The sequence below is a fragment of the Chelonia mydas genome, chromosome 24, assembly GCF_015237465.2.
Source record: "Chelonia mydas isolate rCheMyd1 chromosome 24, rCheMyd1.pri.v2, whole genome shotgun sequence".
Classification (NCBI taxonomy): domain Eukaryota; kingdom Metazoa; phylum Chordata; order Testudines; family Cheloniidae; genus Chelonia; species Chelonia mydas.
The window spans coordinates 17,820,689-17,839,954 of NC_051264.2; the positions used below are offsets into that span (position 1 = coordinate 17,820,689).

General features: G+C 62.3%; 1 protein-coding gene across 4 annotated transcripts; it reads right to left on the reverse strand.

Moving 5' to 3' along the window:
* Positions 1–94: 94 nt before the first annotated feature.
* Positions 95–18,263, reverse strand: PHLDB3 (pleckstrin homology like domain family B member 3). 4 transcript variants are annotated; one of them, XM_043535107.1, is made up of 17 exons: positions 18,050–18,263; positions 16,351–16,452; positions 14,174–14,334; positions 12,405–12,536; positions 11,850–11,987; positions 11,372–11,500; positions 7,086–7,241; positions 6,335–6,445; positions 5,770–5,856; positions 4,619–4,714; positions 4,312–4,411; positions 4,015–4,126; positions 3,563–3,650; positions 2,753–2,812; positions 2,409–2,631; positions 1,904–1,989; positions 95–1,240 (listed from the first exon to the last, which is right to left on the reverse strand). In XM_043535107.1, the coding sequence occupies exons 1-17, from the start codon at positions 18,246–18,248 to the stop codon at positions 1,106–1,108; spliced, it is 2,115 nt and encodes a 704-aa protein (XP_043391042.1). In that variant the 5' UTR covers positions 18,249–18,263; the 3' UTR covers positions 95–1,105. The 4 variants fall into 4 exon arrangements, with proteins under 4 accessions (XP_043391042.1, XP_037738815.1, XP_043391043.1 ...); XM_037882887.2 differs by lacking the exons at positions 4,619–4,714; positions 18,050–18,263 and adding an exon at positions 16,645–16,871 and having other exon boundaries at positions 14,174–14,417; XM_043535108.1 differs by lacking the exon at positions 18,050–18,263 and having other exon boundaries at positions 3,563–3,654; positions 4,016–4,126; positions 14,174–14,426; positions 16,354–16,541.
* Between the last annotated feature and the right edge of the window lie 1,003 nt (positions 18,264–19,266).

Sequence of the window (19,266 nt, forward strand, 5' to 3'; positions counted from 1 at the left end):
GGGCACCGGCAGAGCTTGGGGTGGGGGAGCCCAGGGGGCTGGGGGTCGGGAGTGAGGGGCACCGGCTGCGACAGAACTAGAGAGAGACAGCCCGTGGGTCGGACGAGTTTCTGTAATAAATAGTTGGCACCAGCAGGGGGCAGCAACCCTGGGGCCCACAACAGACACAGGGGGGTGGGGTACAGACGAGATCCAGGGGCGTAGGGGGGCTCCCCCTGCTGCCACCATTGGGCTCAGCCCCGGCCCCCTGAGCCTTGGCCACATGGCACAAAGCATGCTGGGAAAGGCCACACAGCCACCAGATTCTTCGCCGCCCGCTCAGAGAGACTCCACACTCCCCATTGGTGGGGACTTGGCCACGGTGCCCTCCAGGGACGGCCACCATTGGCCAGTTCGATCCCGGTCTCCTCCGATTGGTGCATCCCTGAAGTCTGTTCCCATTGGTCGAGATTTCGGAGCGTCCATGGGAAAGCCAAGCCGCCATTGGTCAGTTCAGTCCATGTCTCCTCCGATTGGTGGAAACTCCAGCTGAGTCTTTTGGGTAATTGGCCAGGTTTCAAAGCCAGGCCGCATGCAATTGGTGGGAATTCCAACCCCCACCCCCATTGGTTGGCATTTAGGGCAGGTCTCCTCCTATTGGTGCAGATTCTGAGCAAGTCTTTTCCTGTTGGCCAGGATTCAAGCCTTCTCTCCTCCGATTGGTGCAGGCCCCGGGCGAGCCCGCATCCAATTGCCCGGCCTTCAAACCAGGCCTCCTCCGATTGGCCAGAATTCTGAGTGAGCCTCCTCCCATTGGTCGGGATTCCAAGCCGCTTGCCTCCCATTGGTGCCAGTTTTGGGAGCGTCTGTGTTTTAGAAGAGCCCTGCTCTGATTGGAGGCAAAGGCCTGCTCCCCATTGCTCCCCCCCAGGGCCCAGGTCCAAAGGGGCGGGGCCAGCACCGCATCACACCTTGAAGAACCAAGTCCATCGCCCCCTGGCTGCCCTGCCCTGAAGCCCCTCCCGGGGGCGGAGCCAGTGGCCCGGCTGGCCACGCCCACCAGGTGGGCAATGTCTGTGGTGGGGGGAGCGGGCGGGTGGGTCCCGGGGGGGCTCCGTGGCCCGGCTCAGTAGCGGGTGTTCTCCTCGGCGGCCGTGACGATGGCGTCCATCCAGATGCGCATGGCCTCCGCGCTGGGGGCCACCAGGCAGAAGAGCCGGTCGTAGGTCTTGACGCAGAAGGTCAGTTTGGGGTTGGGGCTCTGCGGGGGAAGGGAAGGGCAGGGTCAGCCAGTGGGGGGTGGCTGGGACCCTCCGGGTCACTGGGCTGGGGGGAGCTGGAGGGCGGGGGGGGGGGACGATGCCAGAGGTTCCGGGGCTGGGGGGCAGGATGCCGTGGGGATCTGGAGGGTTGGGGTGGACGCTGTGGGTCCCCATGCTAGAGGGCTGGTGTGGGGGACGCCGTGGGTCCCGGCGCTGGAGGGGGATGCCATGGATCCCTGGAGCTGGGGATAGGTTCTGGGTGGGGACACTGAGGGGCGGGATGATGCCATGGCTCCTGGCGCTGAGGAGGGGCTCGGGGGGGACACACCATGGGTCCTGGTCCTGCGATGACACCACCGGGGGGGGGGGCACTGTGGGGCTTGGGGGAACACCGTAGGTCCTGGCGCTGTGGGGGGGCACTGGAGGGTGGGATGACGCCATGGGTCCTGGCGCTGGAGGGGGCACTATGGGTCCTGGTGCTGGCGAGGGTGCTGGGGGAGGTCCTGGGGGGGCACTGTGGGTCCGGGCGCTGGGGGTCTGGGCGCTGGGGGTCTGGGCGCTGGTGCCAGCGAGGGTGCTGGGGGGGCACTGTGGGTCCTGGCACTGGGGGGGGGGTTCTGGGGGGGCGCTGGGGGTCCTGGCACTGGGGGGGGGGGGCATACCTTGAAGGCGCTGCGCAGGTGATCATAATATACCTCCTCGATGGCCTGGAAGTAGATGACGCCCTTTAGCTTCGCCTCCTCTTTGTCTGCAATGAGAGGGGGCAGCGATGAGGAAGAGGGGCTGGGGGGGCCGGTTGGGGGCCGGGATACAGGGGGATGCGGGAGGCACTGGCTCCCCAGTGGCGGGTAGCAGAGAAGGGGGCGCCCGGGGGGGGTACCTGGGGGGCTCACAGCAGGCATCTCTGGGGGCGGGTGAGCAGAGGAGGGGGCTGCTGGGGGAGGGGGGTACTTCGGGGTGCTGTGGGGTAGGGGGTGCCTGGGGGTAGCCAGGGGGCATCGGGGGGCACTGGGGCTCACCCATGTAGTAGGCCAGCAGGCGCCGCTGGGGGTGAGTGCCGGGGAGCGGGTGAGCAGAGGACGGGGATGCTGGGGGCGGGGGGCACCCGGGGGGCGCCAGGGGGGTACAGGGGGCATCAGGGGGTACAGGGGGGCACAGGGGGCTCACCCACGTAGTAGGCCAGCAGGCGCCGCTGGCGGTCGAAGCAGAACCAGCGTTTCTTCCAGGTTTTGATGCGCCCGCCCATCTTGACCAGGAAGCCCCGGCAGGCCCTGCCCGTCACCCGCACCTCGGGGCAGGTCTCCAGGCTGTGCCCCGAGGCCTCCAGGTGGGCGCGCAGGTCCAGGGGGGCGGGGGCAGGGGGCTCCCGCGCCGGCCCCGGGCTCCGGTCCTGCAGGGGCAACACGGGGGGGGGGGTGTGTAAATGTGGGGCGGGAGGGGAGGGGGAGAACGCCAGGAATCCTGGCCCCAATCCAGCCCTGGGGGGACTGGCTGGCTCGGGGGGGTCTCACCTGGGCAGGGGGGGGTGGCTCCGTGTGTTGTGTCTCCCCCTGGGCCACTCGCTTCGCCTCCTGCGGAGACAGAGGGGGGGGTCAGGGCCCCATGGCCACCGCTGAGGGACCCGGCCCCGCACCCCCAAGAGACCCCAATCCGGTGACTCCCAGCCCCCACCCCCGGCTTCCTGAGGAGCCCCAGAGACAGAGCTGCCCCCCCCACGCAACCATCCTGCTCCACCCCTACCCCCCCACATCATCCTGCCCTCTCCCCCGCCCCCACCTCCACCCCAACCCCCTTCCCCCACCTCTAGCCTGGCCCCCCCCAGCTCCTCCCCCTGCCACACACCCCACCTTGACCCTGCCCCCTCCTCCAGGCCCCTTCTGCTGCTGTCCCCGCCTCCAAGCAGGCCCCGCCCCCTGCCCCCCCCCCCCAGCCCCAGTCTCACACCTCCCTCCCTGCCCCAAGCATGGCGGATCCCAGCCACTCTGTGCCCCCCCGCTCTGGTGCAGGGGTCGGGAGAGGAAACCAGCAGCTGATGCAGCGAAACCCCAACTTCCCTATTCCCGGCCTGGAGACCATGGGACAGACACGTGGGGGGACGTGGGGTTCCGTGGTTAGAGCGGGGGAGGGGTGGGAGCCAGGACTCCTGGGTTCGCTCACTGGCTCTGGGAAGGGGATAGGGCGGAGTGGTTAGAGCAGGGGGGTGGCTGGGAGTCAGGACTCCTGGGTTCGATGCCTGGCTCTGGGAGGGGGGTGGGGTCTGGTGATTCAGAGCAGGGGGTCGTCGGGAGGTGGGGGGAGAGCCAGGACTCCTGGGTTCTTACCCGCGCCTGCAGCAGCCGCTCTCTCTCGGCCATGGCCTCCCGCACCATCCGCTCCATTTCGGCCAGTTTGGTGACGCAGGAGCCCACGCTGCGGGGGGAGCGGGACATGGAGTCGGTGGGGAGTGAGGAGCCTGGAGTGACCCAGGGAGACACCCAGGGGTCCCCCCCCGCCCCGCCTCCGCAATGGGTAGGAGGGAAATCCCAGGGGAGGGGGACAGAATGGGATAGGGGGCTTCCGAGTATGGGGGGGAGTTTGGAGGGGCCTGTGTCTGGGAGACCCAAGGGTAGGGCAGTGCAAAGGAGGGAGGCAGAGGTGCATGGGGGGCCGGGGAAAGGCATGGAGGGGCGGGATGGGGGTGCTCGGGGGCACAGAGGGGACGATGCGGGGTCAAAGAAGCCCCAGAGCTGGGGGGGGGGCAGTGAAGGGAGGGGGACTATTGTGGGAATCTCACCTGTATGGCCCCCCCAGTGGGTACAGGGGGGCGTTGAGATGTGTGAGTGGCACGCAGCGCCGGTCGCCCCCTGCCGAGAGCTGCAGTGCCAGGATGTCTGAGTCTAGCCCCCCTGAGAGAGACAGAGACGGGGGGGGAGGGGGGGTATCAGCACCCCACAGGCACAGAGAATGCCCCACCTCACAAAAAAAATCCACTGGCCCCAACCGGCCCCACACCATGCCCTGGGAGATGTCCCAGCCCCACAGCCCCCCTAAATATACCCCACCCTCTCCTTCCCAGCCACTCCCCTCCTACCGTTGTCATTGAAAGACAGGGGGCGCGGGGTGGGGCGGGGGGCCGGCCGGTTCCCCCGTCTTCGGGGGAGGCTCGCCGATCTCTGCAGCCCGAAGGAGCTCTGGAGAGAGAAAGCAAGGGGGTCGAGCGCGGGGTTCACCCCCCCACACACACACCCCAGGTACCCCGACACTGCCCGCCCAGAACCTTCCCTGCCCATTGGCTCTGCTTTTGGGGTGGGGGTAGGAAGGGGCACAGACACAGGCGAGCACAGACAGCCAGAGCAGAGGCGGCGGGGGACAGGCACAGGACAGACGGACACACACACCTGGACGGAGCTGCGGACGGAGAACACGCAGGCCGGGTCGCGCTGGTCGCAGCCCAGCACCACGACCTTCCGATCCGTCTTTTGGGTGAACATGAGCTGCAGAGACACAGAGACACTGACGTACGGACAGACACACGGACACGGCAGGGGTGGGGCTCCCAGCCCTCCCTGCTCTAACCACTAGACCCCACTCCCCTCCCAGAGCCAGCGAAAGAACCCAGGTGTCCTGGCGCCCAGGCCTCCCTGCTCTAACCACTAGACCCCACTCCCCTCCCAGAGCCAGGATAGAACCCAGGAGTCCTAGCTCCCAGGGCCCCCTCCCCCCCACTCTAACTCACCAGACCCCACTCCCTTCCTAGAGCTGGGGCGAGAACCCAGGAGTCCTGGCTCCCAGTTCTCCTCAGAGCCACCTGTCTGCAATGCCGGGAACTCACCAGCAGGTGGCAACATGACCCCACCTGCCCAGCGTGCAGCGACCCCTAGAGGGCAGGTGTGACGCTGACTGGCTGCCTGGGACAGAGAACTGGCCGGACACGCTGTAGCTTGGCACCTGATGGCCAGGCCCCCTCCTCTGCCAGCATCAGCGGGTGGTGTCGGTGCTGGCCCAGGTCAGAGACCAAGGAACAAGGAGGGGAACAGGTAATTCTGGGGCCAGGTAACTGGGACTCAGAGGGGGGAGTCCAGGGCTCTCCCCCCCCCCGATGGGCTTCGCTGCAGGTCCCTCCTCCCTGCGCTCACAAGCTCTGTTCTACGCCGGGTTCCCGACCCCTCCGTGTCGCAGGCCGCCGGGGAGCCGCGGCTGGCCTGGGTCTCCGGAACACCAGGCCAAGGTGTTTCTTCACCAGGGGCTCCCAGCCCGCAGCTGGAGGGACCCAGGCATCCGGGGGAGGGGGGGCAAGGGGGCGGTCACAGCTTTGGGACACAGCAGAGAAGCTTTGACCTGAACTGGAGCAGACAGGACCGGGGGGGGGGGACGACACACAGAGCGGGCAGGCTGGGTGGTGACCCCAGCGGGGGGTGAAGGGTGACGTGGGGGGCACAGGGTGCACCCTGGCAGGTGGGAGACAGGTAGGTGGGGGAACAGGATGGGTGTGCCGGGGGGCACCCCGGAAGGGGGAGGGTGGGGCACAGGGGGGTTGGGGGGGGGTTACCTTGGTGAGTTCCTGGTTACTGACGGGCGAGTCATCTCCGCTCTGGCTCTCACAGGCTTTGCCCAGCTCCTCCAGCCGACGCCTCTCCTGGGGACACAGGCCAGAGCAGGGGTCACCTCATGGGGTCCTGCCCCGCCCCCTACCCCGTCCCCCACTCTGCCCCACGGGGTCCTGCCCCGTCCCCCGCTCCTCCCCACAGGGTCCTGCCCTGCCCTCTACTTAGACCCATGGGCCCAGCCAGCCCGGCGACCCATCCCCCACTCAGACTCTGGGAGGACAGTGGGGTCTTGTGGTTAGAGCAGGAGGCTGGGAGCCAGGACTCCTGGGTTCTATCCCAGCTTTGGGAGGAGAGAGGGATTAGATGGGGATTGGGGGCTGGGAGCCAGGACTCCTGGGTTCTATCCCAGCTTTGGGAGGAGAGAGGGATTAGATGGGGATTGGGGGCTGGGAGCCAGGACTCCTGGGTTCTATCCCAGCTTTGGGAGGGGAGTGGGATTAGATGGGGATTGGGGGCTGGGAGCCAGGACTCCTGGGTTCTCTCCGGGGGAAGGGGGGGTTTCCTCACCAAGTTGAGGCTCTGGATGGCCTCTCCCTTCTCCTGCGCCAGCTTGCGGCTCTCGCCCGCCATGTGCTCCTGCCCAAAGCGCACCTGGGCCTCCAGCCTGCACACCTTCCTCTGGGGTGGGGAACAGGGGAGGGTGAGAGCCCTGCGGGGGAGGGGACCCCCTCACCACAAGAACCCGGGTGTCCCTACCTGGGACCTAGGAAGGGGGAACCCCACCCCTGGGGACCCCGCTGCATTGAGCTGTGGGAGCAGCCCCCCACCCAGGCAGTGGGTAAGACCTGGCACCAGATCCCAATGCCCCCCTGGAATGGAGTCAAGGGCCCCCCAGGTGCCATCCAGGAGGAGGGTAAGACCCGGTGCTGGATCATCCTGCCCCCCTGGAATTGGCTCTGGATGTAGCCAAGACCTGGAGCAGGATCCCCCATGCCCTCTGGAACGGACTCGCTGCTCAGGACCCGGATCCTGGCACCCCTGGAATGGATTGCGGGTGTCACTGTGCTGGAGGAAGGTAAGACCTGGATCCCTGTCTCTGGGTCCCCTCCCCCTCTGGATTGCACTCTGGTTGCCAGAAGACCTGGAGCCGGACCATCCGGTCATGACCTGGAGCCAGATCCCAGTGCCCCTGGAATGGAGTCGCAGGTTCCACCCAGGAGGAGGGTAAGATATGGAGCTGGACCCAGATGCACCTGGAATGGAGTCACAGGAGGAGGGTAAGACCCGGAGCGGATTCCTGAGGATTGGCCCCACGCACCTTCCTCTCCTCGAGGCTCTTCTGGACCTGGGCTATCTGGCGGACCAAGGCCTGGCAGGCCTCCTCCTTCTCCTCCTCCAAGCGGCTCTCGCGCTCCAGCTGCTGGAACTCCAGGTCCTCATAGCTCTTCAGTGCCCCCTCCAGCATCTCCGAAGTCTGCAGGGAGGGAGACCCCATCAGGACTCCTGGGTTCTATCCCAGCTCTGGAAGGGGAGGGGGGTCTAGTGGGTTACAGCGGGGGCTTGGTACGTCTGGGCCATATATATGAACAGCCAGACTGGGTCAGATCAAAGGTCCAACTAGCCGGTCTTCCAACAGGGGCCGATGCCAGGTGCTTCAGAGGGCATGAACAGAACAGGGCAGTTATCGAGTGATCCATCCCGTCGTCCATGCCCAGCTCCTGGCAGTCAGAGGTTTAGGGACATCCAGAGCAGGGGGTCGTGGCCCTGACCAATAGCCATTGATGGACCTGTCCTCCAGCTACTTATTTAATTCTTTTTTTAACCCAGTTATAGGTTTGGCTTTCACAACATCCCCCGGCAATGAGTTCCACAGGTTGACTGTGCATTGTGTGAAGAAATACTTCCTTTTGTCTGTTTTAAACCTGCTGCCTGTTAATTTCATTGGGTGATGCCTGGTTCTTGTGTTATGAAGAGTAAATAACACTTCCTTATTTACTTTCTCCGCACCAGTCAGGATTTTATAGACCTCTGTCATATCCCCCCTTCATCGTCTCTTTTCTAAGATGAACGGTCCCAGTCTTATTAATCTCTCCTCATATCGCAGCCGTTCCATCCCCCTCATCAGTTTTGTTGCCCTTCTCTGCATATTTTCCAATTCTAACAGATCTTTTTTGAGATGGGGCGAGCACATCTGCACCCAGTGTTCAAGATGTGGGCGTCCCATGGATTTATATAGAAGCAAGATGATATTTTCTGTCTTATTATCTGTCCCGTTCTTAATAATTCCCAATGTTCTGTTCGCTTTTTTGACGGTCGCTGCCCATTGAGTGGATGTTTTCAGAGAACTATCCACAGCGACTCCCAGATCTCTTTCTTGAGTGGTATCAGCTAATTTAGACCCCATCATTGTATACGTATAGTTGGGATTATGGTTTCCAATGTGCATGACTTTGCATTTATCAACAGTGTCTGCTGTGGACCACCGGACCAGGGGGATGAGGTGGATGAGGCTTTCTTCTGGCAACTCACGGAAGTTACTAGATCGCAGGCCTTGGTTCTCATGGGAGACTTCAAATCACCCCGATATCTGCTGGGAGAGCAATACAGCGGTGCACAGACAATCCAGGAAGTTTTTGGAAAATGTAGGGGACAATTTCCTGGTGCAAGTGCTGGAGGAACCAACTAGGGGCAGAGCTCTTCTTGACCTGCTGCTCACAAACTGGGAAGAATTAGTAGGAGAAGCTAAAGTGGATGGGAACCTGGGAGGCAGTGACCATGAGATGGTCGAGTTCAGGATCCTGACACAGGGAAGAAAGGAGAGCAGCAGAATACGGACGCTGGACTTCAGAAAAGCAGACTTTGACTCCCTCAGGGAACTGATGGGCAGGATCCCCTGGGAGAATAACATGAGGGGGAAAGGAGTCCAGGAGAGCTGGCTGTATTTTAAAGAATCCTTATTGAGGTTACAGGGACAAACCATCCCGATGTGTAGAAAGAATAGTAAATATGGCAGGCGACCAGCTTGGCTCAACAGTGAAATCCTTGCTGATCTTGAACACAAAAAAGAAGCTTACAAGAAGTGGAAGATTGGACAAATGACCAGGGATTAGTATAAAAATATTGCTCGGGCATGCAGGAGCGAAATCAGGAAGGCCAAATCACACCTGGAGTTGCAGCTAGCAAGAGATGATAAGAGTAACAAGAAGAGTTTCTTCAGGTATGTTAGCAACAAGAAGAAAGTCAAGGAAAGTGTGGGTCCCTTACTGAATGAGGGAGGCAACCTAGTGACAGAGGAAGTGGAAAAAGCTAATGTACTCAATGCTTTTTTTGCCTCTGTCTTCACGAACAAGGTCAGCTCCCAGACTCCTGCACTGGGCAGCACAGCATGGGGAGGAGGTGACCAGCCCTTTGTGGAGAAAGAAGTGGTTCGGGACTATTTAGAAATGCTGGACGAGCACAAGTCCATGGGGCCGGATGCGCTGCATCCGTGAGTGCTAAAGGAGCTGGCGGATGTGATTGCAGAGCCATTGGCCATTATCTTTGAAAACTCATGGCAATCGGGGGAAGTCCCAGATGACTGGAAAAAGGCTAATGTAGTGCCCATCTTTAAAAAAGGGAAGAAGGAGGATCCTGGGAACTACAGGCCAGTCAGCCTCACCTCAGTCCCTGGAAAAATCATGGAGCGGGTCCTCAAGGAATCAATTCTGAAGCACTTAGAGGAGAGAAAAGTGATCAGGAACAGACAGCATGGATTCAACAAGGGCAAGTCATGCCTGACTAATCTAATTGCCTTCTATGACGAGATAACTGGCTCTGTGGATGAAGAGAAAGCAGTGGACGTGTTGTTCCTTGACTTTAGCAAAGCTTTTGACACGGTCTCCCACAGTATTCTTGTCAGCAAGTTAAAGAAGTATGGGCTGGATGAATGGACTATAAGGTGGAGAGAAAGCTGGCTAGATTGTCAGGCTCAATGGGTAGTGATCAATGGCTCCATGGCTAGTTGGCAGCCGGTATCAAGTGGAGTGCCCCAAGGGTCGGTCCTCGGGCCGGTTTTGTTCAATATCTTCATAAATGATCTGGAGGATGGTGTGGATTGCACCCTCAGCAAGTTTGCAGATGACACTAAACTGGGAGGAGAGGTAGATACGCTGGAGGGCAGGGATAGGATACAGAGGGCCCTAGACAAATTGGAGGATTGGGCCAAAAGAAATCTGATGAGGTTCAACAAGGACAAGTGCAGAGTCCTGCACTTAGGACGGAAGAATCCCATGCACCGCTACAGACTAAGGACCGAATGGCTAGGCAGCAGTTCTGCAGAAAAGGACCTAGGGGTTACAGTGGACGAGAAGCTGGATATGAGTCAGCAGTGTGCCCTTGTTGCCAAGAAGGCCAATGGCATTTTGCGATGTATAAGTAGGAGCATTGTCAGCAGATCGAGAGATGTGATTGTTCCTCTCTATTTGACACTGATGAGTCCTCATCTGGAGTACTGTGTCCAGTTTTGGGCCCCACACTACAAGAAGGATGTGGAAAAATTGGAAAACGTCCAGCGGAGGGCAACAAAAATGATTAGGGGACTGGAGCACATGACTTATGAGGAGAGGCTGAGGGAACTGGGATTGTTTAGTCTACGGAAGAGAAGAATGAGGGGGGATTTGATAGCTGCTTTCAACTACCTGAAAGCGGGTTCCAAAGAGGATGGATCTAGACTGTTCTCAGTGGTAGCTGATGACAGAACAAGGAGTAATGGTCTCAAGTTGCAGTGGGGAAGGTTTAGGTTAGATATTAGGAAAAACTTTTTCACTAGGAGGGTGGTGAAGCACTGGAATGCGTTACCTAGGGAGGTGGTGGAATCTCCTTCCTTTGAGGTTTTTAAGGTCAGGCTTGACAAAGCCCTGGCTGGGATGATTTAGTTGGGGATCGGTCCTGCTTTGAGCAGGGGGTTGGACTAGATACCTCCTGAGGTCCCTTCCAACCCTGATATTCTATGATTCTATGATTTGGTTGCCCAGTCACCCAGTTCTGAGAGGTCCCTTTGTAGCTCTTCACAGTCTGTCTGGGACTTAATTATCTTGAGTAGGTTTGTATCTTCTGCAAATTTTGCCACCTCACTGTCTACCCCTTTTTCCAGATCGTTTATGAATATGTTGAATAGGCCTGGGCCCAGGACAGACCCTGGGGACACCACTATTTACCCCTCTCCACTATGAAAATCGACCGTTTCTTCCTCCCCTTTGTTTCCTATTTTTTACCCAGTTACCGATCCATGAGAGCACCTTCCCTCTTATCCCATGACAGCTCACTTTGCTTAAGGCCTTTTGGGGAGGGACCTTGTCAAAGTCTTTCTGGAATCCTAAATACACTATATCCACTGGATCCCCCTTCTCCAGGTCTGCTGACCCCTCAAAGAGTTCTAATGGAACACGGCCCCCCTCTGTGCATGTCCAGAGACACAAGCCACTTGTTGGGCTTCATTCCCCTCTGCAAGTCCCCTCTGGGCCATATCAGTGTACGTGGGCCACCTCGGGGTCTCTTCCTCTGGGCCGTATCAGCCTGCCCCGCTCTACACAGGGTGGGACCTGCCGGGCCATCCCCAGCCCCTACCTGCTGCAGCTGGCTCTGCATCCGCTCCCGCATGCTCTCGGGCTGGGTCTCCAGGTGGGTCTGGGACTCGGCATGCTGCCGCTGGAGCTCCTCCACCTTGCGCCGCTCCTTCCCCAGCCGAGCCTTCTCCTGCCGGAGAGGGGCGGGGTCAGGAGCCAGGACACCTGGGTTCCACGGACATACCTCCCCCTCCCCCCGGCCAGGCACCATCCCCGACAGGCTGGGGAATGGGGCCAGCGTGGTGGGGGGGAGGAAGCAAAGGGTGCTGGGAACAGGGCCAACCCACAGCAAAGGGTGCTGGGAAAGGCGGACACGGCTGGACAGGAGCGAAGGATTCTGGGGTCCAGTGGGCAACGGGGAGAGTGGCAAAGGATTCTGGGGGAAATGGGCCAAGAAGGGAGGGAACACAAAGGATTCTGGGGAAAGAGGAGCCCCGCAAAGGCCGCTGGGAGGCACGGAGGCTGGGCAGGGGCCTGACCTTCTCTCTCTCGGCGTGGCACCTGCGCACCATCTCCGCGAACCTCCTCTGCAGGTGGAGGACCAGCTGCTCCTCGCGCTGAACCTCCCGCCACTCGGCCGCCAGCTCCCCCTCCAGCAGCGCCCCCTCCAGCTTCATCTGCCGGGAGCGGGGCAATGAGACCCGGCGCCACAGGGAACGGGGCCCACAGCACGCAGAGCCGACAGCGGGCAGCTCCCGCCCACGATAGCCCACCGGACCCCACCCCTCTTCCACGGCCAGGAATGGAACCCAGGCGTCCGGGATCCCAGTCCCCCCTGGCTCTAACCCCCGCCCCTCCGAGAGCCGGAGAGAACCCAGGCGTCCTGTCTGCGCAGCTCAGTGTTTTCCCCTCTCCCCAAACCCAGCTGCTTCTGCTGTGATTGTAGCAGGGACCGACCCAGCCCCTCCCCACCTGGCTGGGCGCGGTGCCCCAGCGAGACAGGTTTGCCAGGTGCCGGCAGCTGGGAACGCCCCCCACCCCCACCCCCCAGACATCCCCGTGACTCAGGGAGGGGAGCCCGGGGACGGACGCACCTCGATGTTCATCTCCTTCTGCTGGTGCTGCAGCTCCTTGATATGATTCTCCAGCTCCGCGACCCGAGCCAGCGCCTCGTCCTGGTCCCCCCGCCGCCGGGACCCCTCCGCGCCCGCCTGGGGGCTCTCGTCCTGGGCAGGGGAGAGTGGGAGTGAACCGGCCCTGTCAACAAGGGGACCCCATTCCTCACCCCCTGAGCCAGCCACTCCCTGCCCTGGGGCCACACGTGAGCCAGCACCCCCGAGAGGTTTTTAAGGTCAGGCTTGACAAAGCCCTGGCTGGGATGATTTAACTGGGACTTGGTCCTGCTTTGAGCAGGGGGTTGGACTAGATGACCTTCTGGGGTCCCTTCCAACCCTGATATTCTATGATTCTATGATTCTATGAGAGGGGGCAGGCCCCATGTGCCATTCCCGGCCCCCCCGAGCCAGCCACTCCCTGCCCTGGGGCCAGATGGGAGCCAGCGCCCCCGAGAGGGGACAGGCCCCATGTGCCATTCCCGGCCCCCCCGAGCCAGCCACTCCCTGCCCTGGGGCCAGATGGGAGCCAGCGCCCCCGAGAGGGAACAGGCCCCATGTGCCATTCCCGGCCCCCCCGAGCCAGCCACTCCCTGCCCTGGGGCCAGATGGGAGCCAGCGCCCCCGAGAGGGGGCAGGCCCCATGTGCCATTCCCGGCCCCCCCGAGCCAGCCACTCCCTGCCCTGGGGCCAGATGGGAGCCAGCGCCCCCGAGAGGGGGCAGGCCCCATGTGCCATTCCCGGCCCCCCCGAGCCAGCCACTCCCTGCCCTGGGGCCAGATGGGAGCCAGCGCCCCGAGAGGGAACAGGCCCCATGTGCCATTCCCGGCCCCCCCGAGCCAGCCACTCCCTGCCCTGGGGCCAGATGGGAGCCAGCGCCCCCGAGAGGGGGCAGGCCCCATGTGCCATTCCCGGCCCCCCCGAGCCAGCCACTCCCTGCCCTGGGGCCAGATGGGAGCCAGCGCCCCGAGAGGGAACAGGCCCCATGTGCCATTCCCGGCCCCCCCGAGCCAGCCACTCCCTGCCCTGGGGCCAGATGGGAGCCAGCGCCCCCTAGAGGGGGCAGGCCCCATGTGCCATTCCCGGCCCCCCCGAGCCAGCCACTCCCTGCCCTGGGGCCAGATGGGAGCCAGCGCCCCCGAGAGGGGGCAGGCCCCATGTGCCATTCCCGGCCCCCCCGAGCCAGCCACTCCCTGCCCTGGGGCCAGATGGGAGCCAGCGCCCCAAGAGGGGGCAGGCCCCATGTGCCATTCCCGGCCCCCCTGAGCCAGCCACTCCCTGCCCTGGGGCCAGATGGGAGCCAGCGCCCCCGAGAGGGGGCAGGCCCCATGTGCCATTCCCAGCCCCCCCGAGCCAGCCACTCCCTGCCCTGGGGCCAGATGGGAGCCAGCGCCCCCGAGAGGGGGCAGGCCCCATGTGCCATTCCCGGCCCCCCCGAGCCAGCCACTCCCTGCCCTGGGGCCAGATGGGAGCCAGCACCCCCGAGAGGGGGCAGGCCCCATGTGCCATTCCCGGCCCCCCCGAGCCAGCCACTCCCTGCCCTGGGGCCAGATGGGAGCCAGCGCCCCCGAGAGGGGGCAGGCCCCATGTGCCATTCCCGGCCCCCCCCGAGCCAGCCACTCCCTGCCCTGGGGCCAGATGGGAGCCAGCGCCCCCGAGAGGGGACAGGCCCCATGTGCCATTCCCGGCCCCCCTGAGCCAGCGGGTCCCCCAACCGGGGGCCTAGAGGGGACAGGCCGCGCGCCACTCACCCCGTTCTGGGCACTCTCCGTGCTGCTGGCCTCATCCTCCTCAGTGCTGTCGCTCTTGGCTCCCCCAGGGCCGGCAGAGAGACAGTCAGCGTTGCCCACCGGCTGGGCCCGGGCCACCTCGGGGCCCTGGGCTGGAAACGGCCCCCTCCGCCTGTCCTGCCCTGCCGGGGCCAGGAAGGGGCATCGTGAGGTCTGGCTCAGCCCCGCCAGGGGCTCATTCTCCTGGAGAACCATGGCCAGAGACCTGCAACCACAAGGGAGAGGAGGCGCTAGGGGGCGCTGGGCTGCAGGGGGGCCGGGTGGGGGGCTGTGCCCTGGCTGTCAGGGCTGGCCCCGATGCCTCAACTCAAGTGACTCCTTTCTGGTTCCCTAAATCTCCCCATTTAACCAGCCCCCCACACCCCACCCCAGAGGTGGCTGCATCTCAGCACTGGGTGAGGGGTCCCTGTATCAATAACCCCAGGCCCCACCCAAGAGCTGGCCACATCTCAGCACCGGGCGAGGGATCCCTGCATAAACAGCCCCCATTATTAGCATTAACCCCAGGGACTCCCTGCCACTGGATATTACAGAGAGTGCCCCTGGCAGAGGTCCTGCCTTTGTCATTTCCTGAGTCCTGCCCCTGGGCTGGAAACACCCCTGGAACGAAGCTGAACGCGGTCTGAAAACGAACCTCCAGCACTCGGAACAGCCCTGCTAATAAAAGGCCAAACTGTCCCCATGGGTGTAGGGCCACCTTGCACCAGGCAGGCGGCCCCATCCTCAATGCGCCATTCCTGCCCCAGAGACGGCACCTCCCTGGATCTCTGGGGCAGGGAGCCAGGGGAAGAGACACCCGAGGGAGTCCCAAGGGTGGGCCGAGCCCGGAGCAGGGAGGGGAATTTTCCAATGGGCAGGCGAGAAGAGGGATTTGTTTGTTCCAACAGCACAAAGGGAAACCATCAACCCCCACCTGCAGCCCTCCCTGCCGGCCAGCTCTCCCTGCTTCCTCACAGAACCACCCCGGGGCTCTTGGCCCCTTCCCAACCTTGGGATGCAGCCACCTCTGGGGTGGGGCATGGGGCTTGTTATGCAGGGACCCTTCCGAGGCGATGAGATGCAGCCACCTCTGGGGTGGTGCGTGGGGGCTGTTAACAAAGAAGTCACTTAGCCAGCAGCTCCAAATTAGCAACCACCACACTCCAAAATTATTCCCTTTGCTGTCAAACAGGACACAGAAATTCTCCTTCACTTCCTGTCCCAAAACCTGTTCATAGAATCATAGAATATCAGGGTTGGAAGGGACCTCAGGAGGTATCTAGTCCAACCCCCCGCTCAAAGCAGGACCAAATCCCGACTAAATCATCCCAGCCAGAGCTTTGTCAAGCCTGACCTTAAAAACTTCTAAGGAAGGAGATTCCACCACCTCCCTAGGTAACGCATTCCAGACCACCCTCCCAGTGAAAAAGTTTTTCCTAATAATGTTGCAGGACTGTTGACCAGATGCCATGTTTCTCCCCAGAGGTGGCCGCATCTTAGGGCTTCGTGAGGGGTCCCTGTATAAACAGCCCCCATGCCCCACCCCAGATCTGGCCACATCTCAGCACTGAGCGAGCATCCCTGTATAACCAGCCCCATGCCCCACCCCAGAAGTGGCCGCGTCTCCACGACGGGATGCAGGGAAAAATCTCTTTAGCAGGGAAAAATCACCCTGACCCTGGTTCACCCCGGCCTTGGCACCTTCCGCTTTATCTCTGGCGCTAGATTGTCCCCACTTCAACTAGCGCCAGGGGCTGGCGCTGCCAGGCCTGGTGCTGGGAAGAGCAAAGTGGGTCAGGCTTTTCCATGGGCCAAGGCAAACGGCTGACGTGGGAGCTGGGGACAGACCCCGGGGGGTGTTTGTATTTCACCTTCATGCGGGGCGGGGGAGGATGATCCAGCCAGTCTGTCTGAGGATCTCAAAGCACTTAAATATTGATTGATCTGTCCTCACAGCCCCTCCACCGCCCCCTTCCCCCAGGGGATCATTTTTTTCTGTTTGCTAGAGGGAGGAAATGAGGCAGAGCCCAGGAGAGAACCCAGGAGTCCTGGCTCCCGGCCCCCCATTCTCATTAATCAGTCCAGCAATCAATCAAGGGGCTCTCCCTTTAAGAGCCCCCCATAATGAGGGCCACAGCCCCAGGCCCGGCACCACTCACCCCGCAATCCGTGCCGCGGAGGGGGCGCGATCCCTGGATTTCTCCAAGCCCCTCCTCCCAGGTCGCAGGCAGAACCCAGGTGTCCGGGAGTTGCTCTGGGAACTGGGGAAGAGAAGCAGGGTCAGGCGAGCCATGGGGGGAAGGTCACGATCCAACCCCCCCCGCCGCAGCCAACTTCCCCCGCCCGTCTCTTTCTGTTTCTCTTTCTCTTCTCCCCCCCCCCCCCCCGCTGCTCCGCCCCATGGCCAGGTGACGGCCGCTGCGCTCCGGGACCCCCGCCCCAGCCCCGCTCACCGGCCGGCCCCGGTCTGCCCTGCCCGCGTGTCCGGCTCCGGTCCCGGCTGGGGGGGCAGCGGCTGCTCAAACTCGTTTTCCAGCCCGGGCTTGGAAACACAACACCTGTGACATCAGCGCCTGGGAGGGGAGGGCACGTCAGGGCCAGCCACAGCCCCAAGAACCCAGGAGTCCTGGCTCCCAGCCCCCCCCTGCTCTAACCACTAGACCCCGCTCCCCTCCCAGAGCCGGGGGGAGAACCCAGGAGTCCTGGCTCCCAGGCCCCTCCCCCCATTCTAACCAATAGACGCCACTCTCCTCCCAGGGCCAAAGAGAGAACCCAGGAGTCCTGGCTCCCAGCCCCCCCTGCTCTAACCACTAGACCCCGCTCCCCTCCCAGAGCTGGGGGGAGAACCCAGGAGTCCTGGCTCCCAGGCCCCTCGCTCTAACCAATAGACACCACTGTCCTCCCAGAGCCGGGGGGGGAGGGGAGAGAACCCAGGCGTCCTGGCTCCCAGCTCCCCCCAAAAGCCCCCGGCAGGCCGGGTGTGGATCACAAAGCAGGGGAAGTTGAACAGTTAAACCGAGAGCCAGAGCCCTGCACGAGGTCTGGGCTGGGACTTTCTGCCCTTATGTAATGGCCCCTAGGCCAAGAACTCAGTCCCACCCATCTCCTTGGCTCTGGGAGGGGAGTGGGGGCTAGTGGTTAGAGCAGGGGGGCTGGGAGCCCGGACTCAGTTTGAGCAGGTTCTTTCACCTCTCTGTGCCTTGGTTTCCCTGCCTAGGAGCAGGGTGACTCTTCCCCTGCTGGGCCCATGTCTGCTGGTTAATTACCAGCAAGGTGGTTGGGGGGGGAATCCACAAGCAGCCACAAAGAACCCCACCCTTCCCCCTCCCGCCCTGAAACCTCCCCTGCCACTCACTGTGTGCACCTGGCCCCATGGGAGCCTGTCCCAGGCACTCTGCTGGGTCAGGGGGCTAGGGCACAGGGTCTTTCCCCTCTAGGGGGCCGTGGCTCCCACAGGGCCCCATGGTGGGGGTCTGGCTGGCTCTGGGGTGCAGGGAACAGAACATGGGCTCTCCCTGCCCTGCCTGGTTTCACACAACCTCAGGGATTATACAACCCCAACCTCGTGGCCTGTATAAACATGGGGGCTGGGCAATCAGCTACACCAGGAATTTCAGAGGCTTAGAGCAGGGGGGCTGAGAGGCAGGACTCCTGGGCTCTATTCCCAGCTTGGGGAGGGGAGTGGGGACTAGTGGTTAGAGCAGAGGGGCTGGGAGCCAGGACGCTTGGGTTCCATCCTTGACTCTGTGACAAGGCTCCCAGGGAGGAGTCCGACATCCGTGAGAGAAACCAGTTTGTCTCCCCCGGGCCTGGCAGATCGAGACAGGCTGAGTCCTGCCGGCTGACACCCAAATTTACCTGCCGGGAGTTTCCCTTGGGAACTGCGTTCCCACGAGAGCCTGGCAGGGCGCTGCAGGTGCGGGTTGAAAACCAGAACCAGTTTAAAAAATATAAGAGGGCTAATTCGAAGGGCCCCGTGCCCCCACTCCTTGCCCCCAGCCAGTTCCCACCTTGGGAACAGATTGGAGCCAGCGCGCTTACAGGGGAAGGGTCCCATGTCCCCCGGAGCCAGCCAGCCCGCCCCCCTGGTCAGGGCCACCCCTTCTCTCCATACACCCCCCAGCTGCTCTGTCGCCAGCCACCAGGGGGCCTCAGGCAATTTGTGGAAGAGGGACTGGACTCCCGTGCCCTCCCCGCTGGCTGCAACACACCCCAGAGCTGGGTGCAAAGTCCACAGGCCCTGATAAGAAGAACTGCCCCCTGAAGGTCAGTGCAGGGGAGCAGTGGGGGCAGGGCAGGCAGCCAGCCATTGAAGGGTTAATTGGCCCCAGATCTCTGTCTTCCCCTTACCCCTTCCCCAGCTGACAGGTCCATGTGGCATGCCCCAGGGGCTTGTTCAAACCCACCACCGGCCTGTGGGATTCCAGCATTTGTGTGGGAACAGTCAGCGTAGGCTGGGAGCCAGGACTCCTGGGTTCTCTCCCTGGCTCTGGGAGGGGAGCGGGGTCTAGTGGGTTAGAGCATACGGGCGGGGGAGTGTCCAGCAGAGATTTCCCACCTCTGTGCCTCAGTTTCCCTCACTGTATAACAGGAATGAGGATCCTGACTCCGCTCCCCATGGCGAAAGAGTTTATGAGGCTCAACTAATTAACCCACATTAATGGCTTTGAGATCCAGGGCCAGAAGCACCAACAGAGAGTCCTGCAATCAGCTGTCTCCCCACCCCAAGCCAGAGCCGCTGGGGTTGCTAGTGCTGAGCTCTCAGCCCCTGGCTGCCTGAGGAACCCCACAGAGCAAGGAGGGGGCCCCATAAAATTCCCTCAACCTCTGCCCAAACCCTCCTCTTGGTAGGGAGCAGCAAAGGGAGCCCTTTTATAGCCCTGCCCCCTTCCCAGCATGCCTCGCTGCCCAGCCTACAATCCTGAGGACTACATCTCCCACAATTCCTTTCTTCCAGGGCTGCAGCCTTAAAGGAGCAGCACCCCTCATTGGAGGGGGTGTCTGGGGGTGGCTCTATCCCAGCCCCATAGAGTTCACCAGGTAGAAAGACCTCTCCCCTCCCCCCGGCCAGCTCC